General features: G+C 42.3%; 2 protein-coding genes across 5 annotated transcripts in view; one reads left to right on the top strand and one right to left on the bottom strand.

Moving 5' to 3' along the window:
* Nucleotides 1-15,080, top strand: part of LOC126386816 (stromal interaction molecule 1-like) — a 188,498-nt gene extending 173,418 nt beyond the window's left edge. The window contains exon 10 of the transcript XR_007569539.1: nt 14,778-15,080. The gene's annotated coding sequence lies outside the window, so the exon portion shown is untranslated. The remainder of the gene's footprint in view (nt 1-14,777) is intronic.
* The window catches only part of LOC126386879 (rap1 GTPase-activating protein 2-like), a 54,830-nt gene that overhangs the window by 18,164 nt on the left and 13,059 nt on the right, over nt 1-23,607 (bottom strand). For all 4 annotated transcript variants that reach the window (XR_007569562.1, XR_007569561.1, XR_007569560.1 and 1 more), the window contains 4 exons: nt 22,008-22,043; nt 3,842-3,926; nt 3,456-3,491; nt 554-586 (listed from right to left, as the gene is read on the bottom strand). Coding sequence is in view for 1 of the 4 variants with exons in the window: in XM_050039486.1 (XP_049895443.1) it covers nt 554-586; nt 3,456-3,491; nt 3,842-3,926; nt 22,008-22,043 (190 nt within the window). In the remaining 3 variants the exon portion in view is untranslated. The remainder of the gene's footprint in view (nt 1-553; nt 587-3,455; nt 3,492-3,841; nt 3,927-22,007; nt 22,044-23,607) is intronic.

Here is a 23,607-nt window from a genome sequence, read left to right as displayed (position 1 = left end):
TTTATTGTGAGAGCTGCTTCATTCAGGTCGTTGTTTACTCATTGGCACCTTAACTGTGGCGATATGCTGTTCAATATTCAGCCAATATGACCCAAAATGATTACTTTAAATCCGGGTTACGGGTCGGGCTGCGGGTCGTGTTTCAACGGGTCGGACCGGGTTGCGGTACTAATTGGCCTAATGCGCGGGTTTGCGGTTCGGGTGCGGGTTTATACGTCGCCGGGTGGGGTCGGGGCGGATCTTGAAAACTGGACCCGTGCAGGACTCTGTTATATGCTACATTATAATGTACAAATGTAACTTACCCTCAGTTTGATGAAATGAACAATGCCAACATTTTTTCTGCTGACTGGGTTGCACATTTATCAGACAATTTATCGTAAATGAAAAGAGAACGGTCTAAATTCTTGTATTTCTTGTCTCCTGTGCTTTAAAGTACCAACACCTCTGTAACAGTGACCTCGCCTCACTCATTCACTGGCTTCCTGTTGGTTTCTGTCGGGATGCAGAAGCCTTAATTCTGCCTTTCAAAGAAACAGATGTTGAGTCTCACCTCCTCGATCCTCGGATAAGGAATGTAGTCATCCTGAAAGAGGAAGACAGAGCCGTTACACACATTAAATACACACGCACACGTGTGCGCACACACACACACACACACACACACACACAAACAAACAAACTGCATGAGTGATGATGCTGAACGTGACAGATGGTCCAGTTTTTGTTCAAATAAACAAAATTAATCATCAGTTATTTTTCCCNCACGTGCGCGCACACACACACACACACACACACACACACACACACACACACACACACACAAACAAACTGCATGAGTGATGATGCTAAACGTGACAGATGGTCCAGTTTTTGTTCAAATAAACAAAATTAATCATCAGTTATTTTTCCCCAAAGAGAAGCTGAGTGTGTTTGATATGAGACAGAAACATGTCTCACACATACATGAACTATTAACAGTCCACTCCTCCGCTCGTCTCCACCTTATCGAAGGGAAAGGCTCCCTGTTGGGTCTCCTGAGGTGGTCCCAGGTGAGGGGCCTGACTAAGAGTGATTCACTGACCCTAAATGAAACTGCAGCGTCAAAGCTGCAAAAGCTGGCCTGGTAACAGAGCAGCGCCCCCGCCTGAGCAAAAACTGTGAACGCAGCCTCCAGGGGTGAAAAGTGATGCCATGCAGGAGTGTTTAAAAATGTTACGTGTTTTAAACTGTGTTCCTTCTGCTGTCTACATATCCACAGTCATGGATGGAGAAACAGTGAGGACACAGACACTGAGCTCTGCGTCTGTGTGGACACGAACAATATGAATGAAACAATAAGACAGTGTGAGCGAATGGACGTGAGGACAGACAGATGGACAGACGTGCCTTCTGTCTCGGAGGGATTGTCTTCATCTCAGCAGCTTCTGGCACCTGCTGCATCAGCGTCAGGAAGAGAAACACAGTATTAAGACTGTCTGATCGTCAGCTCTGAGCTCATCGATCCCTCCTGAAGAATGTATCGTTTCATACGTCACTCAAACTTTGTGGGGGACTATTTTCAGCGGCGGATTAATCCACATTTAAGCATTTGCAGGACAGTGGATAAAATAAACTACACTGATGTGTTTTTAACAACAGTGGAGAAAGAGGAGATGTCAGGCCGTAGATACACACAGTGTAACAGACAGAAATAAAAGAAAAAACAATTTATAATCAAACATTTAAAATGTCAAGAATATAACCTGGGTGTCAAAAACCTTGTGTGGTCAGAAGGGGAAGAAATACTGTGTTAAATTAAGTTAGGTATTTGTTATTATATGTACCCCATCAACGTATCCTCATATGACAGTTTGTATAATATCTTAACAAAAGTTACATACTTAACTTAAAGTTATGTAGGTTAGGTTTAGCAGAGTAAAATTACATAGGTCATGGAAAAGAAACATGGTTGGGCGTCATCATGTTACGCACTTACAGCAAAGTTACATACTTGACATAAAGTTATGTAGGTTAGGTTTAAGAAAGTAAAGTTACATGGGCTAGGTTTAGGAAAAGAAACATGGTTGGGCGCCATCATGTTACGCACTTACAGCAAAGTTACATATGTTGGTTTTTGAAAAATAAAAGTTCATAGCTTAGGGTTAGATTCATGAAAAGAAACATGGTCAGGCATCGTCACCTTCCATATTTAACATAAAGTTCTGTATTTAAATTAAACTTCCATGGGTTAGGTTTAGGAAAGTAAAGTCACATAGGTTAGGAAAAACGTAGTTAGGCGTTGTCACTTTACATACTTAATATATCGGATTATAATTATTATATTATTATTATGGCTGCTGATCCCCTGCCCGTCAAATTCACCGTCAATTCACCGTTAATCACTGTTTACCATTGCTTATTACTGAATTCTCATTAATTATGCTAATAGGTGGTTGCCTGCTCACCTGCTGGCCCTGCAATGCCCCCCTGGTTGAGCCGTATGTACGCAGGGCTATTTTATGCCTAAATGGTCTGGTCACTGTTGTTCTTATCTAGTATTGTTTTTATTTGCACTATGGTCCCGCAACTGATTTAATATAATTTTAACTGTTTTTACTGGTGTTTTTATTTGACCTCTGTATTTATTTGTTTTTATCTGCACTCACTTGCACTTTGAGATAGGCCAGTGCAATACCTGTAGTTCCTTTTGATCGTAACCTTACATACAAGGCAATTGGTTGCACTACTCTTGCACCAGTATGTATGTATGTATGTGAATATTGCAGCTGTTTGCACTATACTGCCCAAGACGAATTTCCCTTGCGGGACAATAAAGTTTATCTTATCTTATCTTATAAGTTCCATTCCTACCATGAAGTTACGTAGGTTAGGTTTAGGAAAAGAAACATGGTTAGGCATCGTTATGTTACGTACTTAACGTAAAGTTCTGTACTTAACATGTAGTTATGTAGGTTAGGTTTAGGAAAAGAAGCACTGTTGGGCGTTGTCCTTCAAAACGTCAACATTTGAATGCCCCACAACTTTTTTTTTTTTTTTTTTTTTTTTTTTTTGCATGAATCTTGAATCACAGTTACAAATAAAAATGAGGCTACACTAAAGTTATAAATATTATACTGTTTGTAGAATCAGATTCCAGCGATGGCTGCATACAACTGTTTCTGACTCATGTGAGTGGAACATTTCCAACAGCTAATAACAGAGCACTGTGAAGTCCACAACTCAAGATATACTGAAAAAAAAAAATGTAACCATTGTTTTTATCAATCAAAATATTCTCAATCTTTAAATATATTAATTTTGTTTACTGATGAGGAAAAGATAATTAATTTGTCCCTGTATTTATTCACACAAACACACACTGGTTATCATTACAGCTTTCACAGCAGGGTGGACGTTCATGTCAGTAAACCATGATGAGTTCACGTAAAGCAGATTTCAGATTAAATTCTTACCTCCATCTTGTCCATCATGTCAAAGAAATGAGCCGACTGGAGACAAACAGAGAAAAATGTGTGTTAATGTTGAGTTTTGTATGTCAGTGCTGAAAGTTTTTGTTTTGGGATTTACAGTAAAATGTGCAATAAATTCATCAATAAAAGCTGGTATTCACATGAGCATGAATAAATAGATAATTCTTACTAAAATATGATTACATATATTTATAAAAGTGGGTAAATTAGAAGTAAAGGTCTCCAATATAAACCTGTTTCAAATTAAAGGTCCCTCTGCAGGTGAAGTAAATGAAGGTCCTTGTATAGCAGTTAAAAATCACGGTCCTCAGATGAACATATGGACAGAAGTGTGTGTGTGTGTGTGTGTGTGTGTGTGTGCGTGTTACCTTCATGGTGGGGGGTGCGGTGCGGGGGGGAGAGGGGGGGCAGTCTCCGACAGCAACATTAGAGATGGTCAGGAGCTCCTGTTTACTGTGAATAAAAATATTAACTTGTTTGCAATCATGGCGTGAAATTCAGATGGAGGACAAGAAGTGATGAATCCAAACACTGCGCGACTTCAAACAGGAAAGTGAGACATGAGAGGGTTGGATGAACCTGCAGGCAGCAAGTGTCGTCAGAAAATTAAAACTCATGTTGGATGTGATTTATTTAAAACAAAGAAAATACATTTTTCCCACAACTTAACTGATGCTCCCAGTGGGGACATGAACACTACGCTACAAATGACCTCGTCCTCCTGACCTCCTAACTTTGCTAACGTTACATGGTGATAAAAGTGTACAGGAGTCTGTAACTATTTTGTGTGCAGCTTTGTCGACGACTGAAACAACTGCTGTCTTATTTTTGGCCAGTTGAGTAAATGTGCTTGAGTTTAACTTTCTTTAATATTTCAACTCTTTACATGGATGCACCGCTGTCAGGCTAACGCTACTAGCTAACATTAGCTAACTTTAGCTTCTATTTTCTACCTACTAGGTCAACTGTTCCCAGAGGGCTGGTGAAACACTGGCAGGCTGGTGTTACTAGCTAACGTCAGCTAACATGATTTCCTACCCACTACGTCAAATGTTCCCAGAGGTCTGGTGAAATGTTGTCAGGCTTACGATATTAGGTAATGATAGCTAACTTTAGCTACTGTTGTCAACCTACTAGGTCAACTGTTTTCAGAGGTCTGGTAAAATGCTGTCAGGATAACGTTACTCGCTAACTTAATTTCTAGCCACTAGGTCACCTGTTCCCAGAGCTTTGTCCAGTGAAACGGTGTTAGAAATCTGGGTTGTGGCTAAAAACATGGAGAAGTTGCCACAGCACATTGTAAAGCAGCAAACTTGGGGCGTGTTGAGCTGACTTCGCTCCACCAGACTGTTCCACCTGTTTTTTTTTTCTACTTATACCTTTACATCCCAGTGTTTTCAGGACTTAAAGTAACCTTTGGTTTTTTCTGATTTAATCAACTGGAACATCAGTACTGGTGTTTTTACGCCTTCAGTTGTTGCCCTCCATCTGGACAGCTTTCAAATTCTGACTTTGAATTGTTGCTGCAGTCACAGTTCACCTTTATCACACAGTAAAATGTAAATAAAATGCACTTCCTGTCCCATGTGTGTGTGTGTCCTGATTTATCTGAGCACTACACATCATCATCATCATCATCATGTTTGTCACAGAGGAGCAATGAGTCTGTCTCTGAACATCAACCTTCAGTCTGTCAGGAGCCACACACAGTAATCACCATCCAGACGGACCGTTGGTTCATTTCCTTCGCCCTGAGGTGACTCAGCTTCACTTTGCTTAACGCGGTCGCCATGGTTTCTCATCAGGTATCCCAAAAAAGAAGGCAAAGATGTTGACCTGGATTAAACTTTTGGAACCAGCAGCCAATCACATCATGTCATCGGTCTGCTGTCAGATGTTTGGTAAATGTGTGGTTTTGACTTAGATATGAGAATTGATGACTCATGATTTGACATGGACATTGTTGACTTGTGTTTGAATATTGATGAGTCATACTCAAGTTCAGACTTTAATAGTAATGACTTGATTGTGTTTTTGTTGATTAGAATTTAGAATCTGCTGACTCGTGACTTGTATCAGTGACTTGGACTTGAATATTGATGACTGAGCCTAAAAATGTATGACTCACATTTGAATATTGATGAGTCATACTTTGATTTAGACTTAGATATTAATGACTTGACTGGAATTTTGTTGACTTAAATTTAAAAAACCCTTACTTGTGACTTGTATCTGTGACTAGGACTTGAATATTTATGATTCATACTTTGATTGAGATTTGAATAATATTGACTTGATCAGAAATTAACTGACTCATGCTGAACTGACTTGTACTTGAATATTGATGTGTCATGACTTTCTTTAGACTTAAATGTTACTTAGTTGATTTAAATTGTGTCGACTAAAATTTAGAATCCATTGACTCGTGACTTATATCAGTGACTTGGACTTGACCATTGATGACACATCTTTGAAATGGATGACTCATACTTGAATGTTGATGAGTCATACTTTCATTTCAACTTGAATAATAATGACTTGATTGGAAATTTGCTGACTAAAATTTAGAAACCATTAACTCGTGACTTGTATCTGTGACAAAACTTGAATTTTGATGACTCATACTTGAATATTACTGATTTTATTTAAATTTTGTTGACCTAAATTTAGAAACCGCTAACTTGTGCTGAAATATCAGTAACTTGGACTTGAATATTTATGATTCAAACTTTGATTCAGACTTGAATATTATTGACTTGACTGGAATTTTGTTGACTAAAATTTGAAAACCAGTGACTTGTGCTGAAATATAAATTATTTGGATTTGAATAGTGATGAGTCATACTTTAATTTAAACTATAAATGACCTAAATTTGCTAATTAAAATTTAGAATCTGCTGACTCGTGCTGAAATATCAGTGACTTGTACTTGAATATTGATGATTCATACTTTAATTTAGACTTGAATTTTACTGACTTGATTGGAAATTTGTTGACTAAAATTTAGAAACCACTGACTCGTGACTTCTATCACTGACTTGGACTGAAATATGGATGACTCCATTGAATACTGACGAGTCATATGTGGATTTAGAGTTAATAATAATGAATCAAGATTTCATACTTTTGACTTATAAACTGAAAACTCGTACACTGGCTCAGATTTTAATTTGTTGACTAAAACTTGAAAACCGCCGACTTGCACCATACATCAGTGACTTGGACTTGAAGATGAACAACTCAGCTGGATATTAACGTGTCAAACTGTGAGAACGAATAAAGTAAAACAGGTTCAATAAAAGATTTCAGTTGAAAATAAATGAAAAAGCAGATTTTAGGTTTTCTGATATGACGAGAATAAATAAATAAATAAATAAATATTTGTTGTTTATGTAACACTGGTGAGATAAAATGGTCTAAATGTTCTTCATCCCTGGAAATCTCTCCCTGCCCTGCTCCTCATCCTCAGCCTTCCTCCTGTAGTGTCCTTTATGAAACCAAATTAATTTCACCAAACTGACATTTCCACTGAACACGAGATAAAAGAGGAACAGCCGGAGGGTCGGCGGCCACACAGTGAGGTTCATGACCGAGCGTGACCGAGTGTGACTGTGTGTGTGAATGCAGATGAGTCGGACGTAAAGCCGGCAGTGCTGCAGAAAGGCCTGTGAAAGAAAACAAGAAATAAAAGGATGGAGCTCAATGGCAGCGACGCTGCCGGTGTAAATGAAGAATTTTACTACATTCAAGAGCTCGGAGCAAAAAAACAGGTTGATGTGATACAGTGTGAGATCATGTGTGTGAGAGGTATAGAAACTGTGGAGCAGAGGACAGAGACACAGATTCACTTTACAGAAAAAGATTATTTCATGTAACTCTGGATCCAAAAACAGTTTAATGTGTGTTGTTAATTATGTCATTATTGGATGACGGATGATAAGGGAGCGAAAAACACAGGACTGACCCTCAACAGCACCCTGCAACACCCGGACAGTGTTTAACTCAACACCCAGACAGTCTTTAACGCAACACCCGGACAGTGTTTAACTCAACACCCGGACAGTGTTTAACTCAACACCCGGACAGTGTTTAACGCAACACCCGGACAGTGTTTAACGCAACACCCGGACAGTGTTTAACGCAACACCCGGACAGTGTTTAATGCAACACCCAGACAGTGTTTAACGCAACACCCGGACAGTGTTTAACTCAACACCCGGACAGTGTTTAACGCAACACCCAGACAGTGTTTAATGCAACACCCAGACAGTGTTTAACTCAACACCTGGACAGTGTTTAACTCAACACCTGGACAGTGTTTAACTCAACACCCGGACAGTGTTTAACTCAACACCCGGACAGTGTTTAACGCAACACCCAGACAGTGTTTAATGCAACACCCAGACAGTGTTTAACTCAACACCTGGACAGTGTTTAACTCAACACCTGGAACAGTGTTTAACTCAACACCTGGACAGTGTTTAACTCAACACCTGGACAGTGTTTAACTCAACACCCGGACAGTGTTTAACTCAACACCCAGACCGTGTTTAACGCAACACCCGGACAGTGTTTAACTCAACACCCGGACAGTGTTTAACGCAACACCCAGACAGTGTTTAACTCAACACCCGGACAGTGTTTAACTCAACACCCGGACGGTTCTCACTAACTTCACTCACCTGTTAAACACTTGCCAACAGACCACACTGACACATACAGCCAACACTCAGGCAGCTCCATCTACACTCTGTTAGTCCGTTTCCAGCACAGTTTCTGTCTGAACAGATTTTATTGTAAAGAAATCTGCATCGACCAGAGGACGACAACTTCCTGTCCTGAGCTAACTTATTGCTTTTATTCAAAATTACAAAACTATCAGAAACTGAGATTTTGAGTCCTGAGAACTTTGAGAGTCCAGGAACGAAGACAAAGGTCAAAGAGAGACGACGGCAAGAACAGAGAGGAAGGACGAGACACGAAACCTGCTGAGAGAGAAAAGGTCACTGTGTGTGTGTGTGTGTGTGTGTGTGTCTTTGTGTGTCCCTCCTGAGCTTCAGTTTAAAATAAAACCAGTCGCACTTCTGACTCGACTCTCAGCTGGTTCGTTTTCGCCGGTGACAGCTGTGTGTCACAGCCCATCACATCATCGTCCTCACATCAAACACACACACACACACACACACGTTAACATGATACACTGGTGTCAAATACTCCTGCGGGCCGTTCCCACAATGCAACACGCCTCCAGAGTCTTTTCATCACAAACGACACGTTGAGTTTGAAACCAAACAACAACAACAACAACAACAACAAAGAAACCGAGCAGGTCTTTTACAGTGCAGGAACTTTCCCCGGAGAACAGGAACCTTCAGAGGAACTCGGTACTTAAACCTGTGTTTGGACCAGAGGAACCAGAAACTAGATTTAGTTCCAGGTGTGAAACAAACCGACCTGCTGTGGGGGAAGTTATTCTCTGTCGTCGGCTTCCTGACTCGTTAAAAAACCGAGAGTGTGAAACTTTCATGTCAGAAATAAACATCCATCAAACACTCCGCAGGTCGTCTGTCGGTCTCCTTTTATTTATTTATCAAAAACATCTCAAACATCAGAAATCACACACAGAATCACCCTGTGTTGTTTCTACTGTAGAAAAACTCTGTTGTTTTGTTTTATTCTGTCGAGGGTGTGAAGCTGGATTTATACCACTGCATTGAATCTGACTCTGTATAGACGTGCACCTGATGGTCACCTCCCAGCTGCTCAATCAGTGGAAACACAGTGTTTTTACTTTAATTTCACAGATAAGAAACGATACATTTTCAATACAATAAAAACTCACAAAATAGAATTGTAACTGTGTGCAGTTTATCCTGCCTTCATATCAGTAGAGGAAACTCTGATAGCCACTAGACTCATTAATGCAATGGGAAATGCCATAGGCTTGTGCTAATAAAGTTAGCATGTTGTATTTGTGGGAAAAAAATTTGTTAAGACAGTTGTTTTGTCAGTGAACCTTGTGAGCTGTAATGGAGCCCAATTTTATAACGTTACCATTGTTAAGGGGCCGTTTGTACGACAATGATTTCAGTAAAAACGGAAAAGTCTGTCCTTTGCGTTTTAAAAAACTTCTGCGTTTATATGACGACGTTATTGAAACGATCCCCGTTCACACGGAGCCGCAAAATCTACTGGAAACGCTGTAGTATGCACGCCAGGTCAATGGGTGGCAGTGTAAATTTGCAAAGCAACACCACGGCATGACGCCATGCACCTGCGCTGAAGCGCCTTCCTCTCCAACGCCGTGATTACAAACCAAAACAAAGAAGACACACTGGCGAAAGCATGCACAGATAACTTTGTCTGGATGGACGACGGGGTGGAGTTGCTACAGTAACAGATCTACACTTCACTCAGCATTGTTGTTGTGACGGTCGGCGTGCCTAGTGACTGGAACCGTAATGCGCATGTGCGAAAAGTCTCCGTTTTCAGAGGAACTGCATATTGCACGTTTAAATGACAACGGAGACGCTGCCATTTCCAAAACGTTGCACTCTGAAACCCGTGTTCAAATCGTTGCATTTTCAGGCACCCAAAACGCTGCTGTCGTGTAAACGATCGGCCAAAACGCAACTAAAGTTTACCGTTTTCAGCTGAAATCGTTGTCGTATAAACGGGGCCTAAATGTTGCTGTTGTCCCTGGCTTCATATGAGTAGAGGAAAACTCTGCTAGCCGCTAGGCTAATTTATACAATGTAAAAAGCCATAGGCTTGTGCTAATTAGGGATGGGTACCGTAACCTGGTATTTAATGGGCCCTGGGGCCGAATTATTAAAGATTGTAGTGTTGATAAACTCCGATGTTCTGCTGTCAGTATTGGAGAAATTCAGAAGATATATTTATGGCTCATCTAGCTTTCATAAACGTTATCTTATAGAGTTTTTATCCTCCTAACTCAGCCTCTAATTTGCAATAAGATCCACCATGTGTTCACTGCTGGTTAGCATTGTTGCCTCACAACAAGAGGGCTCCTGGTTTGAACCCAGGGGGAGGAGTTTGCATGTTCTCCCCGTGTCAGCGTGGGTTTCCTCCAGGTGCTCTGACATGTTCTCCCTGTGTCAGCGTGGGTTTCCTCCAGGTGCTCTGACATATTCTCCCTGTGGGTTTCCTCCAGGTGCTCTGACATGTTCTCCCTGTGTCAGCGTGGGAGAACAATTAAATGCTTCCATCAGTGCTGATTAGATACTGTTTAAACACGTACAGCTCCTTCGTATGAATCAAGTGTTTCTCGTACAGCAGCCGACATATAAGCTGTCTGTAGATGTGTGTAAATAAAATGTGTCCTGTCACAAATGATTTCCTGTCTCCAAAGGAAACCACAGATACAGTTGGACGTCTCTTCAGTTTCATGCGTGCTCGACTGGAGAGGTTCCAGGTAATCTCCAGCATGTAAAGTCATGAAAAATGTATTTGTGAATTTTATTCCCCACCAGGATCCTGCTGGGCTCCGAGGGAACATCAAAGCTCTTCATTAACATTTAAATTTAACCCTTTGAGTTCACTTCTCCCAGCATGAAGTGGCACCAGCAGGACACCAAACTTTCAGCTGAACCTTCACTTTAACAGTTTCAGATGAGAATAACAGTGTGGTTTGGTTCTGTTAAATTCTGTAAAATCAGCTGGCAGAGAAAAGAGACTGCAGACAGTTGATCCATCAATTGTTTGGTTTGTGACTGAAAACCTGCTCCCTCACGCTCACTCAAACTCTCCATCGCCTCCAATGATGACAGCTTTTTGAAATTGTGACTACTGTGGCGTGCAGAATTCAGATGGAGGACAGGAAGTGATGAATTCATATACTGCATGAATTTAAAGAGGAAAGTGACGACATAAAAGGAGCTGGATAAACCTGCAGGCAGCAGGTATCATCAGAGAACCGAAACTCATGTTGGATGTGATCCAAAATGAAGAAAAGTGAGTCATCCCACAACTTGACCGATTTGCCGGTGTGGACACATTTACAAAATTACTTCAACCTCTGGACCTCTTGCTACACGGAGAGCCAGATGAACGTTTACAGAGTCTATGTGCAACTAATTTTATTTTGAGGAACCCTTAACTAGGACTTTAAGGAAAATCTTAACTTTTTTTTGCAACCAGCCCGGAGCCTCCATGTTCACTGCGTTAATGTGACATGATTCCAGATTTCAGTTTTACTTTACTGCAAACCCATTTAGTCAGCACAAACATTAGCATTAGCAACCGTTAAGACCAAATATTCACCAAAAAACTGCAGCAGCTGTGAGCTGAGTGTGAGCACATTACAGCCGAACCATCTGATCCAACCCATCCTTACTGTGACCTCGTCACATGTCCAGGTTTGGTCATGGACTTTCCACATCCACATATGACGTCCAAGGTACCCTGGGTGTGTTGGTTGTTGACATTCTGGGACACCGCGTCAACTTCAGCCTGTTACATGCATTGTCTGTTTTCAAAATACACTTCTGTTTTCACAGGAAATGTACAGTTTGCATACAGTCTCTTTCAAAATAAAAGCACTACGTCGGTACAACTCTGTGAATTGACTTTGTTTTCTTCAATAACAAAAACATGTGGTTGGGTTTAGGAAAAAAACAGAACAGGGTTTGGCTTTATAATCTTACGGGACACGAACACAGCTCTCTCAGGTCGAAGCTGGTGTTTGTTGGACGTCTGTGTATAAGAGACAGCCGGCAGGACGGGATCATGGGTGGGACAGGTGTGTGGGAGATTTAAAAAGTAGCTGTTAGCTAAATCAAAGTAGAAGACGAGGCCCAATATGTCAACAAATAGTGAAAACAATGAGGTCTAGGAGCTCCTTACCCTCCGAGCAGAGGACGAGATCAGCCGCCATATAACAGGGACATTAAATTATTGTTATTGACATGTGATGTCACTGTTATTGTTTATAAAGAGCTGCTGACACGTATGTTAAATGTCACACTAGAGGCCGACACAGTTGTGTCACAGTTGTGTTACATGTCATGCCTCTTTTGATTCCATGATGTCATCATGCTGTCTAAAATCACACACTAGAGCGACACGATGCCGCCGTCGTTTGGTTCTGTGTAAAAATACAACGGCAGCATAAAGACGGTCTCATTGAGCACGGTTACATGCGCACAATAATCAGATAACTGGGAATAATCAGGTAATGGTAATAATGCGATTTGACACGTTTACGTGCACTTCAATAATCTGATAATCAGAAAAACCTGGTTTACATGATTCAGTCCTTCAGTTGGATTTCTCCTCAAGTACATGACATAAAACTCAAACTTCCTGTTACAGTAGGTACTCATATCCTTGAAAAACCTCGAAAAGTACGCAAGTCATATATTTGCAAAATAAAGCACTCATCATGCTGACAGCTTATATTCTTACAGTACTGTTTGTTTTTATCATTAACAAATACATGTGAGAGCATTCTAATGTGTAGTTTATCAATGTGGAGCCAATTTTACATACTTTGGGTAGATTCGGAGTAAAAGTACTGCAAAGTGCAATATACAAGTGTATTGTATATAAACTTGTCACACAAAGTGCATAACATATAAGTAAGATAAAATAAAAGTGACAATTTAAACACTGAGAATATAAAAATATATTATTTTATGTAAAATCTTTATCTGAAAGGAAACAAAAGCTGTCAGATTAACGTAGTGGAGTAGAAAGTACAATATTTCCCTCTAAAATGTAGTGGAGTGGGAGTATAAAATAGCAAAACCCGAAAGAAACCAGATTAAAGGGTATACATGCACCGAATAATCTGACTATTGGGGAAAAAGCTAGATGTGTTTATCTGATTTCTCATAATCAGATAATGGCTTTTATCTGATAAAGCCTATCGGATTATGCTGTTTACATGACCACTTGAATAATCAAGTAACTCCAGAAATCAGATAATGATCGGTTTATTAGTGTGCATGTAAACGCGCTCTGTGTAAAAAGGATGACGGTAAAACGGTCCAACAAAGACGATGTCTGAAAACACTGAACTTTCCCAGAGCCCAGTAGAGGTCATGGCCTGATGAAACCACCAGTACCTCATCATCATCGTCAAATCACCACATCGGACGCTCTCCACACTCCAACTGCACCGTGACATTCTGCCCACAAAAATCACAGAGTCAGCGACAGGTCGGAGCTCTCAGTCCGACCCTCGGCCTCTGAGCATCCAAACATCCACTGAGCATCACACAACAAGAGCTGAGCGTCCAGCAGAGAGAAAAGCCAACAGCTATCAGAGGGATTTCAGTTGTCTGAGGGAGTTTGTTCTTCCATGACGAGCGCCGCCAGCCGAGCCACCACATGTCCAAAGAGACAGACGCCTCTGGTGGAGCTGCAGCGGCGTCTTCTGCCACAGAAACAACACTTAAACCTGTCACAGCAAATCAAAACGGCTTAAACGAGTTCTCCATGAGTCTGACGGTTTATTCTGAAACAACAGATCTTAACTCTGCAGTCTATAGCTCTGTAACAAGTGACCCTTAAGTTCAGACAGTTTAGTCCACTGCAGTTATCGAGGCCAAGAATAAACACAGAAACTGGATTTAATTAAAAATAACTCATAATAGAACCAGACTGAGTCGACAGCAGCTCTGAGAGACTCAGAGGCTCAGGCTGTCTGCAGCTCTCAGACACTTAAATTTAAGGCTTTTAAATGGAGGAAGGTTTTCTGTAGGACTATGGTTATTAAAGTGAGTTAGGTTCATCTACATTTTGCCAACAGCTAAGATTAAAATAAAAAGGGACCGTCTACAAATTGCAACACCGAGAAGAGAAAGCCTTCTGTAAAATATTCAATAACTTCAGTGTAAAGTCCAGTTCAGACCAAAGATTCATGACGAGATGAAACTGTTTCAGAACAGAGAAAAGTGTCAGCGGTGTGAACTGGCCGGTCTGAGCTCGACTCAAGCAGGCTGATGCTGGTTTTGTTTCATCACTGTAGCCAGTATCTCACTATCACTATAGACCCTTTTAGGGCCGATGTCACGATGACATCATGTTATCAGCTGGAGGTGCAGCTGCCTCTCCCCCACAGGGCTGTAGGCTCCATAGGAGTGTTAAAATGTGTTTGTCTTGTTGTGTTATTGGGAGCCAGAATAGAAGGAGTCATGGCTCAAAACCAGCCGCCACTGCCCGTCAACAAAAACAGAGACAACTATGGTTAAATGTGATAAGACCAAAGGACTGGACGGAGGCCATCATCAAAAATGCTCACATGTGCAGCGCACACTTCATATCAGGTTAGGGAAAAAGTATTTCCTGTTGTAGGGATGAATAAGGTTATGTGTATTAAGGGTTATCATGTCCACCTCATCAGAAACTGGGGAGGGATTAAGAGGAAGATTGGATTTCTCTGGAACGCTAACTTTTTAGCACGTTAGCTAACGTTAGCTTCCATAGCAAAACAAACACGTGTGGTCCTCCTTTGTAAGATTGGCTTCCTGTGACATCATCCATCCACTGAGTGAGAGCATACGGGTCGGCCAGTCTGGTCCCGTTGGTCAGTGTTTACTTATTCAAGTAACACTGGCGGTCCCGGAGAGTGAGTGACCTGACATGGTGACATCATCAGTGCGTTGGTAAATTCAGGTCTATCTTCATTCAGATTTTAAGAAGAAGAGGTGCCAACAAGAAGAGCTGTTGACTAGAGATGATACACTGTCTCATCGTGGTCACTTCCTGTCAACCAGGACAAATTTACATTACAGAACGGAGCGTTGACAGTAGTTGTTTGTTTCAACTCATCTCGTCGTGAATCTTTGGTCTGAACTTTAAAGAGCGCCGTGTCTCCAAAATCATTTCATACACACAGAATTACTAGAACTCTTACAATACGTCACAGTTCACATGATGAACCACCTCTGCCTCAACATCAACACTGACACACTACAGTTATGAAAATTATTCATTCACAGGAAAAGTTTGTGAAGCAGAAACCATGAAATGTTTCTACAGGAAAAATGACTGGACTCGTATCAACTGTATGAAAGTCCTCAGTTAGTTTCCGTCACACACCTCCAGGCACCTGCTGCCGCGCACCAACATTAACCCGTCTGTTTACTGACTTTTAGAAACTGCCTCTCCTCCACCTGCAGGGACGTCCTCTGCAGACACAGTCCTGTTTTCTCGTTTTTTGGGGGGTCTAATTATATTTGTCTGGCAGTGTCTGAGTCACTGCTGTCAGCGACGGCATAAAAAAGACAAAGCGACAACAACAACATCATAAACAACAACAACAACAACAGCAGCAGCAGCAGCAGGGACAGCAGAGACGCTGCTGGCTTCTGTTTCTAGACAGACGGAGTGTCTGCCCTTTAGCTGTGCACACACACACACATGCACACACACACACACACACACACACACACACACACACACACACACACACACAGAGCAGGCTTAATGCGTTTGGGGGAAATGTGATCTGACTCATGTGCAGCTGCGGAAATAAAAACAAAACGTTTCATCAGTTTTGATGCAGAAATGTTTCGTTTTTAAAGGTTTTAAATAAAGTTTTGTTTCATCTGTCACCTTCAGTCACGTCACAACTCTGAACTGTGTGTTTGTAGTCAAGACCGACTCAAACTCATCGGAACGCTTCTTCAAAGTCAGAATTTCAACTGAAATGTAACATTTCTTTTCCTCCCATACAAAAACAAGTTAATGAACTTTTCCTCTTTGATGTATCCTCCAGATGTTGTGACGTCTCTGTGCAGATGTTTCAGTTCCCCACAGACGGAGTCACATCGATCTGTGTGTTTAAAAGTTCAGACTGACACATCAGCTGTTTTACAGGAGAGAGGAACTGTAAACACACCTGACCATCACGATTTCACCTGAACGCATCGCGGTCTGTTTATAACGTGACATCATGAACACATCATAAATTATTTAATGAAGGTAAAATGTGAGAAAACGCAGCACACACACACACACACACAGAGACAGATGGAGGATAAGGGGAAATGCCAGACTCACCAGTGGTCGTGCGGCATTGTTGCGTTGCCGTCGGTAACTGAGCATCTCTCAAATCTAACACAGCAGCTCTCTCTACGTCTCTCTCTCTCTCTCACTCTCTCTATCTCTGTCTCTCTCTCTCTATCTCTGTCTCTCTCTCTATCTGTCTCTCTCTCTATCTCTGTCTCACTGTCTCTCTCTGTCTCACTGTCTCTCTCTATTGTAACGTCAGGGACCGTCAGGATTACGGCGCCCTGAGTCGCTCAGAGAGAGACGGAGAGAGAGACAGAGAGAGAGACGGAGAGAGAGACAGAGAGAGAGACGGAGAGAGAGACGGAGAGAGAGACAGAGAGAGAGACGGAGAGAGAGAGAAGACCGAGAGCAAAACAAAAAGACAATAAAGACAATTTCACCTCTGCCACCAACACTTATTTTTTTAATTTACTGAAATTACAGTGGGGAATTAAACTAATGTAAATTACATTCCCAAACGATGATGACGGCATCAGCTGTTTCAGCAAATTGCCAAAATTGATATTTGTTTACATTAAAGTAACAGCATCGCTGATTACTGGACTATTACCCATCAGGAGCGAAGGAAAATGTTGGCAGTGGGCGCTTCTGCACACCGCCAACATTACTTCTGTACATTTCGTACGCATCATATCAGCGTTTCTAAATTGACTTTGTCTCCTGGTTCTTTCGGCCGAGCTGCCGATCACCGTTCAAGACCAACAAACATGAAAAGCTGCTGTGATTTAGTGACTCGTGTTGTTTCCGACATCTTTTCAGGCACCACATGCAGATGTTGTGTAACAACCTGCAGCTGTTTTTCTTGTTGAGAAAGCGCCACAAGAAGTGGCTGGTTTTTACTAAGAAATCCCTCAGTTCTCAACAGGATACTGCCACATTAAGCGATAGTTTTTTATCCAGACATTGCGGCATTTCCTGCCAGAATAGTGCCACAAACAGTGTTTTTTTTTTGGTTTTTTTTTACCAAGACATCGTTTCGTCTGCTGCCAGGATGGTGCAAACGAAAAGCAGTAGTTTTCTGCTGAGACATTGCAGCGTCTCCTGTCGGGATAGTGCCTCAACACCTGGGTATTCTAAGCAAAAACATGATCTTTGTGCCTAAACCCAACCACAGGTTCACCAAATCGTATCTGCCTCATAAAAGAGTACAAATGTATCTGTGGTTTGCAGAAACAATGCCAACATGTATTTTGGTGACTGGGTTGGAGGAGGACGTCACATAACTACAGGTGAAAGAAAATCTTGGTCGACTGAAGTCATGCGTACTCTTCGACCTATTGATTGGTCAGTGGGGGAAAAAAACCTTCACGTCATTGGCTGCAGAGCTTCAAGTGAACACATTTCTTCTCTTGATACAAACTCCAGCAGCATGACGAGGTGCTGAGCGCTGCACGTTTGGAGTTTTCTCTCTGGTCGCTGAGAGTTAAAAAAAACTTTGGGGAAAACTCTGCGCTAGTCGCTGTCAGTTTTAACATCCAATCGCAGCGGAGGAGGGGCGGGACAAATACCACAAAGACCAAGGGCTGTAGTTTCCCGGCGCAGCGCAGGGTGGCGCAGGGTGGTGAACCCCGCACAGAGTTAGTTTCGAGCAGCGCAACCCGAGGCACGCTCAGTTTGGTAGTTTGGCAGACCAAGGTGTGCCAAGATGGGTGTGGCGGCGCAGCAGGGGGAGGTGTCGACAGATCCAGCTTGGCGCGGTGACAGTTTCGTGCCAAAAGGCTTCGCCGAAGGTGCGCTAAAAGCTCGCCAGCTGAAACCAGGTCTACTGTCAGCGCAGGGGGAGCGCAGCCGGTGTAAGCTGAAGTTTGGCTGACCGGCAGACAGTGCGCACACGTCACCAAAACCTCACAGGCAGGTTTCCAGAATATCAGGCACATTAACGATGCAATAAATACCCAAAAAAACACTATTCAATGCAACTATCTGCAATCAGCACATAAATGTATCTCTATATCGACTGTCCCGTCACATCTGATGTCAGATCAAAGGGGATTGGCACCGTTTGGCACGTTTGGCACGCGTAATGGAAACCCAACCTGATTTGATTAACACAGCTGCAAACTAATGAGTTCACATCCCTCTCAGCCAACCACAAACAGCCACAGCATCAGATAGGGAGTATATATTCAGCATCTGTCATCTTAGAAAAGTCAAAAGAAAAGAAACAGAGTGAGACTGCGAGAGAGAAAGAGAGAGCGCGCGCGCACGAGAGAAACGCAACATTGATTTACAATTGTGGTGACCTCCTCCCAGGCTACCTTTGCATCATCAGCCCGTGGAGGTCTGCTCGCAGTTCCGTATATTCGGACACTGCGAGCTTGGACCTCCCGGACCAAAACATCAGTTTCCTCCTGGGAGAAGTTTGGCTGTCTGACGCTGCTGCTCTCTTCTGCCATGGCGAATTGAGTAAACTCTCATTACGCCTTCTCGTGGCGCATTTAAGGGCGAGGAGAGGGGCTCATTTGATTGGTGTGATGTGTGTAAAACCCACTCCACGCCTTCTCTCCTCCCTCTTTCTGACTTGCGCCGGTAGGAGGGATGGAGGTGGGATAGAGGAGTAGCTGCGCCCGGGCGCATGGTGTGCCAAACTTACAAAATCCGCCTGGCCACACCCAGTTGGCGAAGCGCAGGTGCGCTGTGCCTCCGCCGCGCCCAGTCTGCGAAACTAGAGCCCCAACTGTCACATCATGTCCGACTGCTGAACAACAACAACAGAGGAGAAGTTAATACTGAACTCACACAGACCGTCCTCAATGAGGTCCTTACTTCCTTCTATTTGTTTGATTTAAACTACAGTGAGCAGCTGTTTGAGGAAATAAAACTATGAATCTGTGTCTTTTTGTAGATGTTCAGTAGGAAGCGACGGGGTCTGAGCTGAGGGACACAGACAGGAAGTGTTGAGGGACGGACTGACATGTTGTTGTTCTGTGGTCCAAAGGTTTGATTTTATGGACAGATGATAAAGTGTGAATCAGAAGAAAAACTGCTGGAAGGAAAAGAGCTGAATATTCTGTCAGATTGACGGGTCACCTTCCTGCAGGCCACACACACTCACACACACTCACACACACACACACACTCACACACACACACACACACACACACGTCAGTCACATGTGTGCACTCTTTATGATTACATATATATATATATATATAGTACATGTGGCTATAAGAGCAGAGCCTACACGCCTGTTATCAGCCACGTGCACAAACAGACCACAAACCACAGTGTCTCTGTCAAACTCTGTCAGTCAGCTGCGAACAGACAGACTCCGAACTGTTTTCTCATTTTAACATGTTTTTATAAACCAAAACATAACTTGAAATAATGTTTGTGTCTCCAACACGTTGGCTCTGATTATTCATTTAAACAAATCTGACATGTAGTGTGCTGCTGCAGGAACACTGTAGAGGAGGAGACGCTGTGTCATTAATGACATCTAGAGTTCGATGAGCTTCCTTCAGTTTCTTGTAGTGCATGCAAAACTCAGTCTTTACTAATAATCACAAGAGGGGTGCCCCTTTCTTTTCTCGAGCACCCGCCCATCAAAATGTCTGATCACGGCCCTGCCTCTTATCATTTATAAACAGTACATCATCAGTATTTTACTGCAGTAAAGGATCTGAATACGACCACACAAACAGCAGCAGAAGCTAAAAGAGTTAAAAATATCCACTGAGGCAGCTGTGAGGTTTGTTCAGTGATACTGAGCAGGAGGATTGTATCCCATCATGCATCTGAACAAGAGGAGCGTCTCTCTGCCGTCTGACGCAGAGTTTCTAACAGAAATATCAAAGTAAACAGCAGTGTGTAGCTCGAGGCCGGTCTTCAGACGTCTCTCTGCTTCCATGAGCAAAAACAGTTTCTGTCCTCGGATCAAACACACGACGTCTCAACAACAACAGCGACACGATGACCTTCACACAGCTTTAATTAGTATATATATCATCATCTCAGTCTGTTTAATGATGCATGATCACTGTCTGTGGGGCTGCGACTAACAGCTGTGTTCATCAATCAATGTGATGACTAATTCACAAATTAATCAATTGACTCTGACGTGTTTAAATAACCTGTTTGTTACATATTCAGTTTGTCATCACAGGAAATACTCACACATCAGGAGCTGGAACTCAAAACTGCAACTTTATAATCGGTTATTGAAACTGTTGCTGATCAACTTTTTTCCAGTTAATTTTCAAAGATTCACCTACACTCAGCGGCCACTTTATTAGGTACACCTTGCTGGTACCAGGTTGGACCTCTTTTTAATTCTTGGTGTCACAGACTCAACAAGGTGCTGAAACATTCCTCAGAGATGTTGGTCCATATTGACATGATGACATCACACAGTTGATCCATGATGAGAATCTCCCGTTCCAGCACATCCCAAAGGTGCTCTATTGGACTGAGATCTGGTGACTGTGGAGGCCATTGGAGTACAGTGAACTCATTGTCATGTTTGAGATGATGTGAGCTTTGTGACATGGTGCGTTATCCTGCTGGAAGTAGCCATCAGAAGATGGGTACACTGTGGTCATAAAGGGATGGACACGCTCAGCAACAATACTCAGGTAGGCTGTGGTGTTTAAACCATGCTCAGTTGGTACTAAGAAAATCTCCCCCACACCATTACACCACCAGCAGCAGCCTGAAGCGTTGATACAAGGCAGGATGGATCCATGCTTCCATCTGAATGTGGTTTTTCCAATCTTCTATTGTCCAGTTTTGGTGAGAAAACCCGTGTGAATTGTAGCCTCAGTTTCCTGTTGTTAGCTGACAGGAGTGGCACCTGGTGTGGTCTTCTGCTGCTGTAGCCCATCTGCTTCAAGGTTGGACAAGGTGTTGTTGCTTTAGAGATGGTCTTCTGCACACCTTGGTTGGAACCAGTGCTTATTTGGGGAAATTTCCTCAAGGTGTTCTTGAGATATCGTGTCCATGAGAATGAGACAAATGCAAGTTCATGGTGACCTTTGACCACCAAATTCTAATCAGTTCATTCTTGAGTCCAATTGTACGTCTGTGCCAAATTTGAAAAAAAAAAAAATCCTCAAGAAGTTCTTGAGATATGTCATTTATGAAAATGCAATGGACGCAAGGTCTCAGTGATTTTTAATCTCTGACTTCCAGAATCTAATCAGTTCACCGTGACCCAAAGTGGACGTTTCAGCCAAATTTGAGGAAATTTCATCAAGGTGATCTTGAGATAGTGGGTTCACCAGGATGCGACGGACAATTGAACAACCCCCAAAAAAAGGATACATAAAAGGATCCATTTTCTCCTCTTTTTAATTTTTTTTTAGTAGTATTGTTTCCTTTTAAATAGAAAACATGGTCGTCAATGTTTGAATCAACAAAACCTGACTAGTTCTTCATTTTTTACTTTTAATATATATACACATATATATTTCTAATGCATGTTCATGATGTATTTCCTTCTTTAGCTTTTTCTCTCACTGACACAACAGAAACAGGTCTGTGCTGTTACTCACCGAGCTCTCAGAGCGCTGACTGTAGACTTATCAATCCTGCAGAGAGACAGACAGACAGACAGAGAAGCTGTTAACTATATTGCACTCAACAGTCTAATAACAGGAAGAACATTAAGACATTACTGAGGCGACGAGGAAGAGATTTACACCTGAATACTCTATTAACCTTAGTGACAATGAGTGTGTGTGTGTGTGTGTGTGTGTGTGTGTGTTGTACTGTGCTAATGTGTGGGTTTTACTGTGTGTGTGAGGTGTGATCTCAGAGGTTCACAGCAATAAAAGGCCTATTTATTAAAGTGCTGCAGCACCAGTAAATCACACATTTACATCCCACACACACACACACACACACACACACACACACAGCATGTCTAAAAGCAGCTATAAAACACACAACAGAATACACCACTAAAAATATATGAAATAAATATTAAAATAAAGGAGCTGGTTTATTTCTGCAGCTGACATTTTATTTTATTTATTTAACTGTTTCATCTGTAAAAAATAAAAACTAAAGAACGTTCGTATCTTTACGTCAGAAAAACTTCACCTGAAACTAAAATGATCCAATATTATAAATGTGATAAATGTGTGTGAATGGCAGTGTGAGGAAGAAAACTACAGATATAAACTGGTTCCTTCTGCCAGAATAAAGGAGGTAAAAATAAAATCTACTTCCTGTCATCTTTGTTCTCTTCTTCTTCTGTTGTTACATTTACAGTCACTGAGATGATCTCAGGTCTGTTTATGTAACTGAGAGGAGAGGAGAGGAGAGGAGAGGAGAGGAGAGGAGAGGAGGTGGAGAAGGAGTGTAGAAATGGAAAGTGATCGACCTCCGTGTTAAAAGCCTGTATGGATGATGACTCTGTAAAAACTGAACTCCCTCAGCTCATAAATAACACACACACACACACACACACACACACACACACACACACACACACACACACACTCCCAGAAACCACATGACGACACAAAGATGGCCGACAGCTCCCTCTAACAGTGTGTCTCACATCACATACTTCTGTTAGTTCACTGTGTTCACTACGTACTTCCTGTTTGTACGTAAATGTGCCACGTAGCTCGGAGCAAGTTTGCTAGCTAGCGAACGCTAACGTTAGCTAGCAAACTAACATAATCGTTTGTAGTACCAAATCATCACAAACCCACAAACATTAATGATCGACAACAGTGTTTGTACTCATCGATGTCCCCAGCCACCATGTGGAGCTGATGGAGGAGATGTATTAGGACCTGATGGAGGAGATGGATTGGGAGCTGATGGAGGAGATGGATTGGGAGCTGATGGAGGAGTTGGATCGGGAGCTGATGGAGGAGATGTATTAGGACCTGATGGAGGAGATGGATTGGGAGCTGATGGAGGAGTTGGATTGGGAGCTGATGGAGGAGATGTATTAGGACCTGATGGAGGAGTTGGATTGGGAGCTGATGGAGGAGTTGGATTGGGAGCTGATGGAGGAGTTGGATTGGGAGCTGATGGGGGAGATAGATTGGGAGCTGATGGAGGAGTTGGATTGGGAGCTGATGGAGGAGGTTGATTGGGAGCTGATGGAGGAGGTGGGTTGGCTGATGAAGGGGA

Source organism: Epinephelus moara, chromosome 3, assembly GCF_006386435.1.
Source record: "Epinephelus moara isolate mb chromosome 3, YSFRI_EMoa_1.0, whole genome shotgun sequence".
In the NCBI taxonomy this organism is placed as follows: Eukaryota; Metazoa; Chordata; class Actinopteri; order Perciformes; family Serranidae; genus Epinephelus; species Epinephelus moara.
Note: the sequence above shows the minus strand (reverse complement) of the source record. Positions and strands in the feature narration are given on the sequence as shown.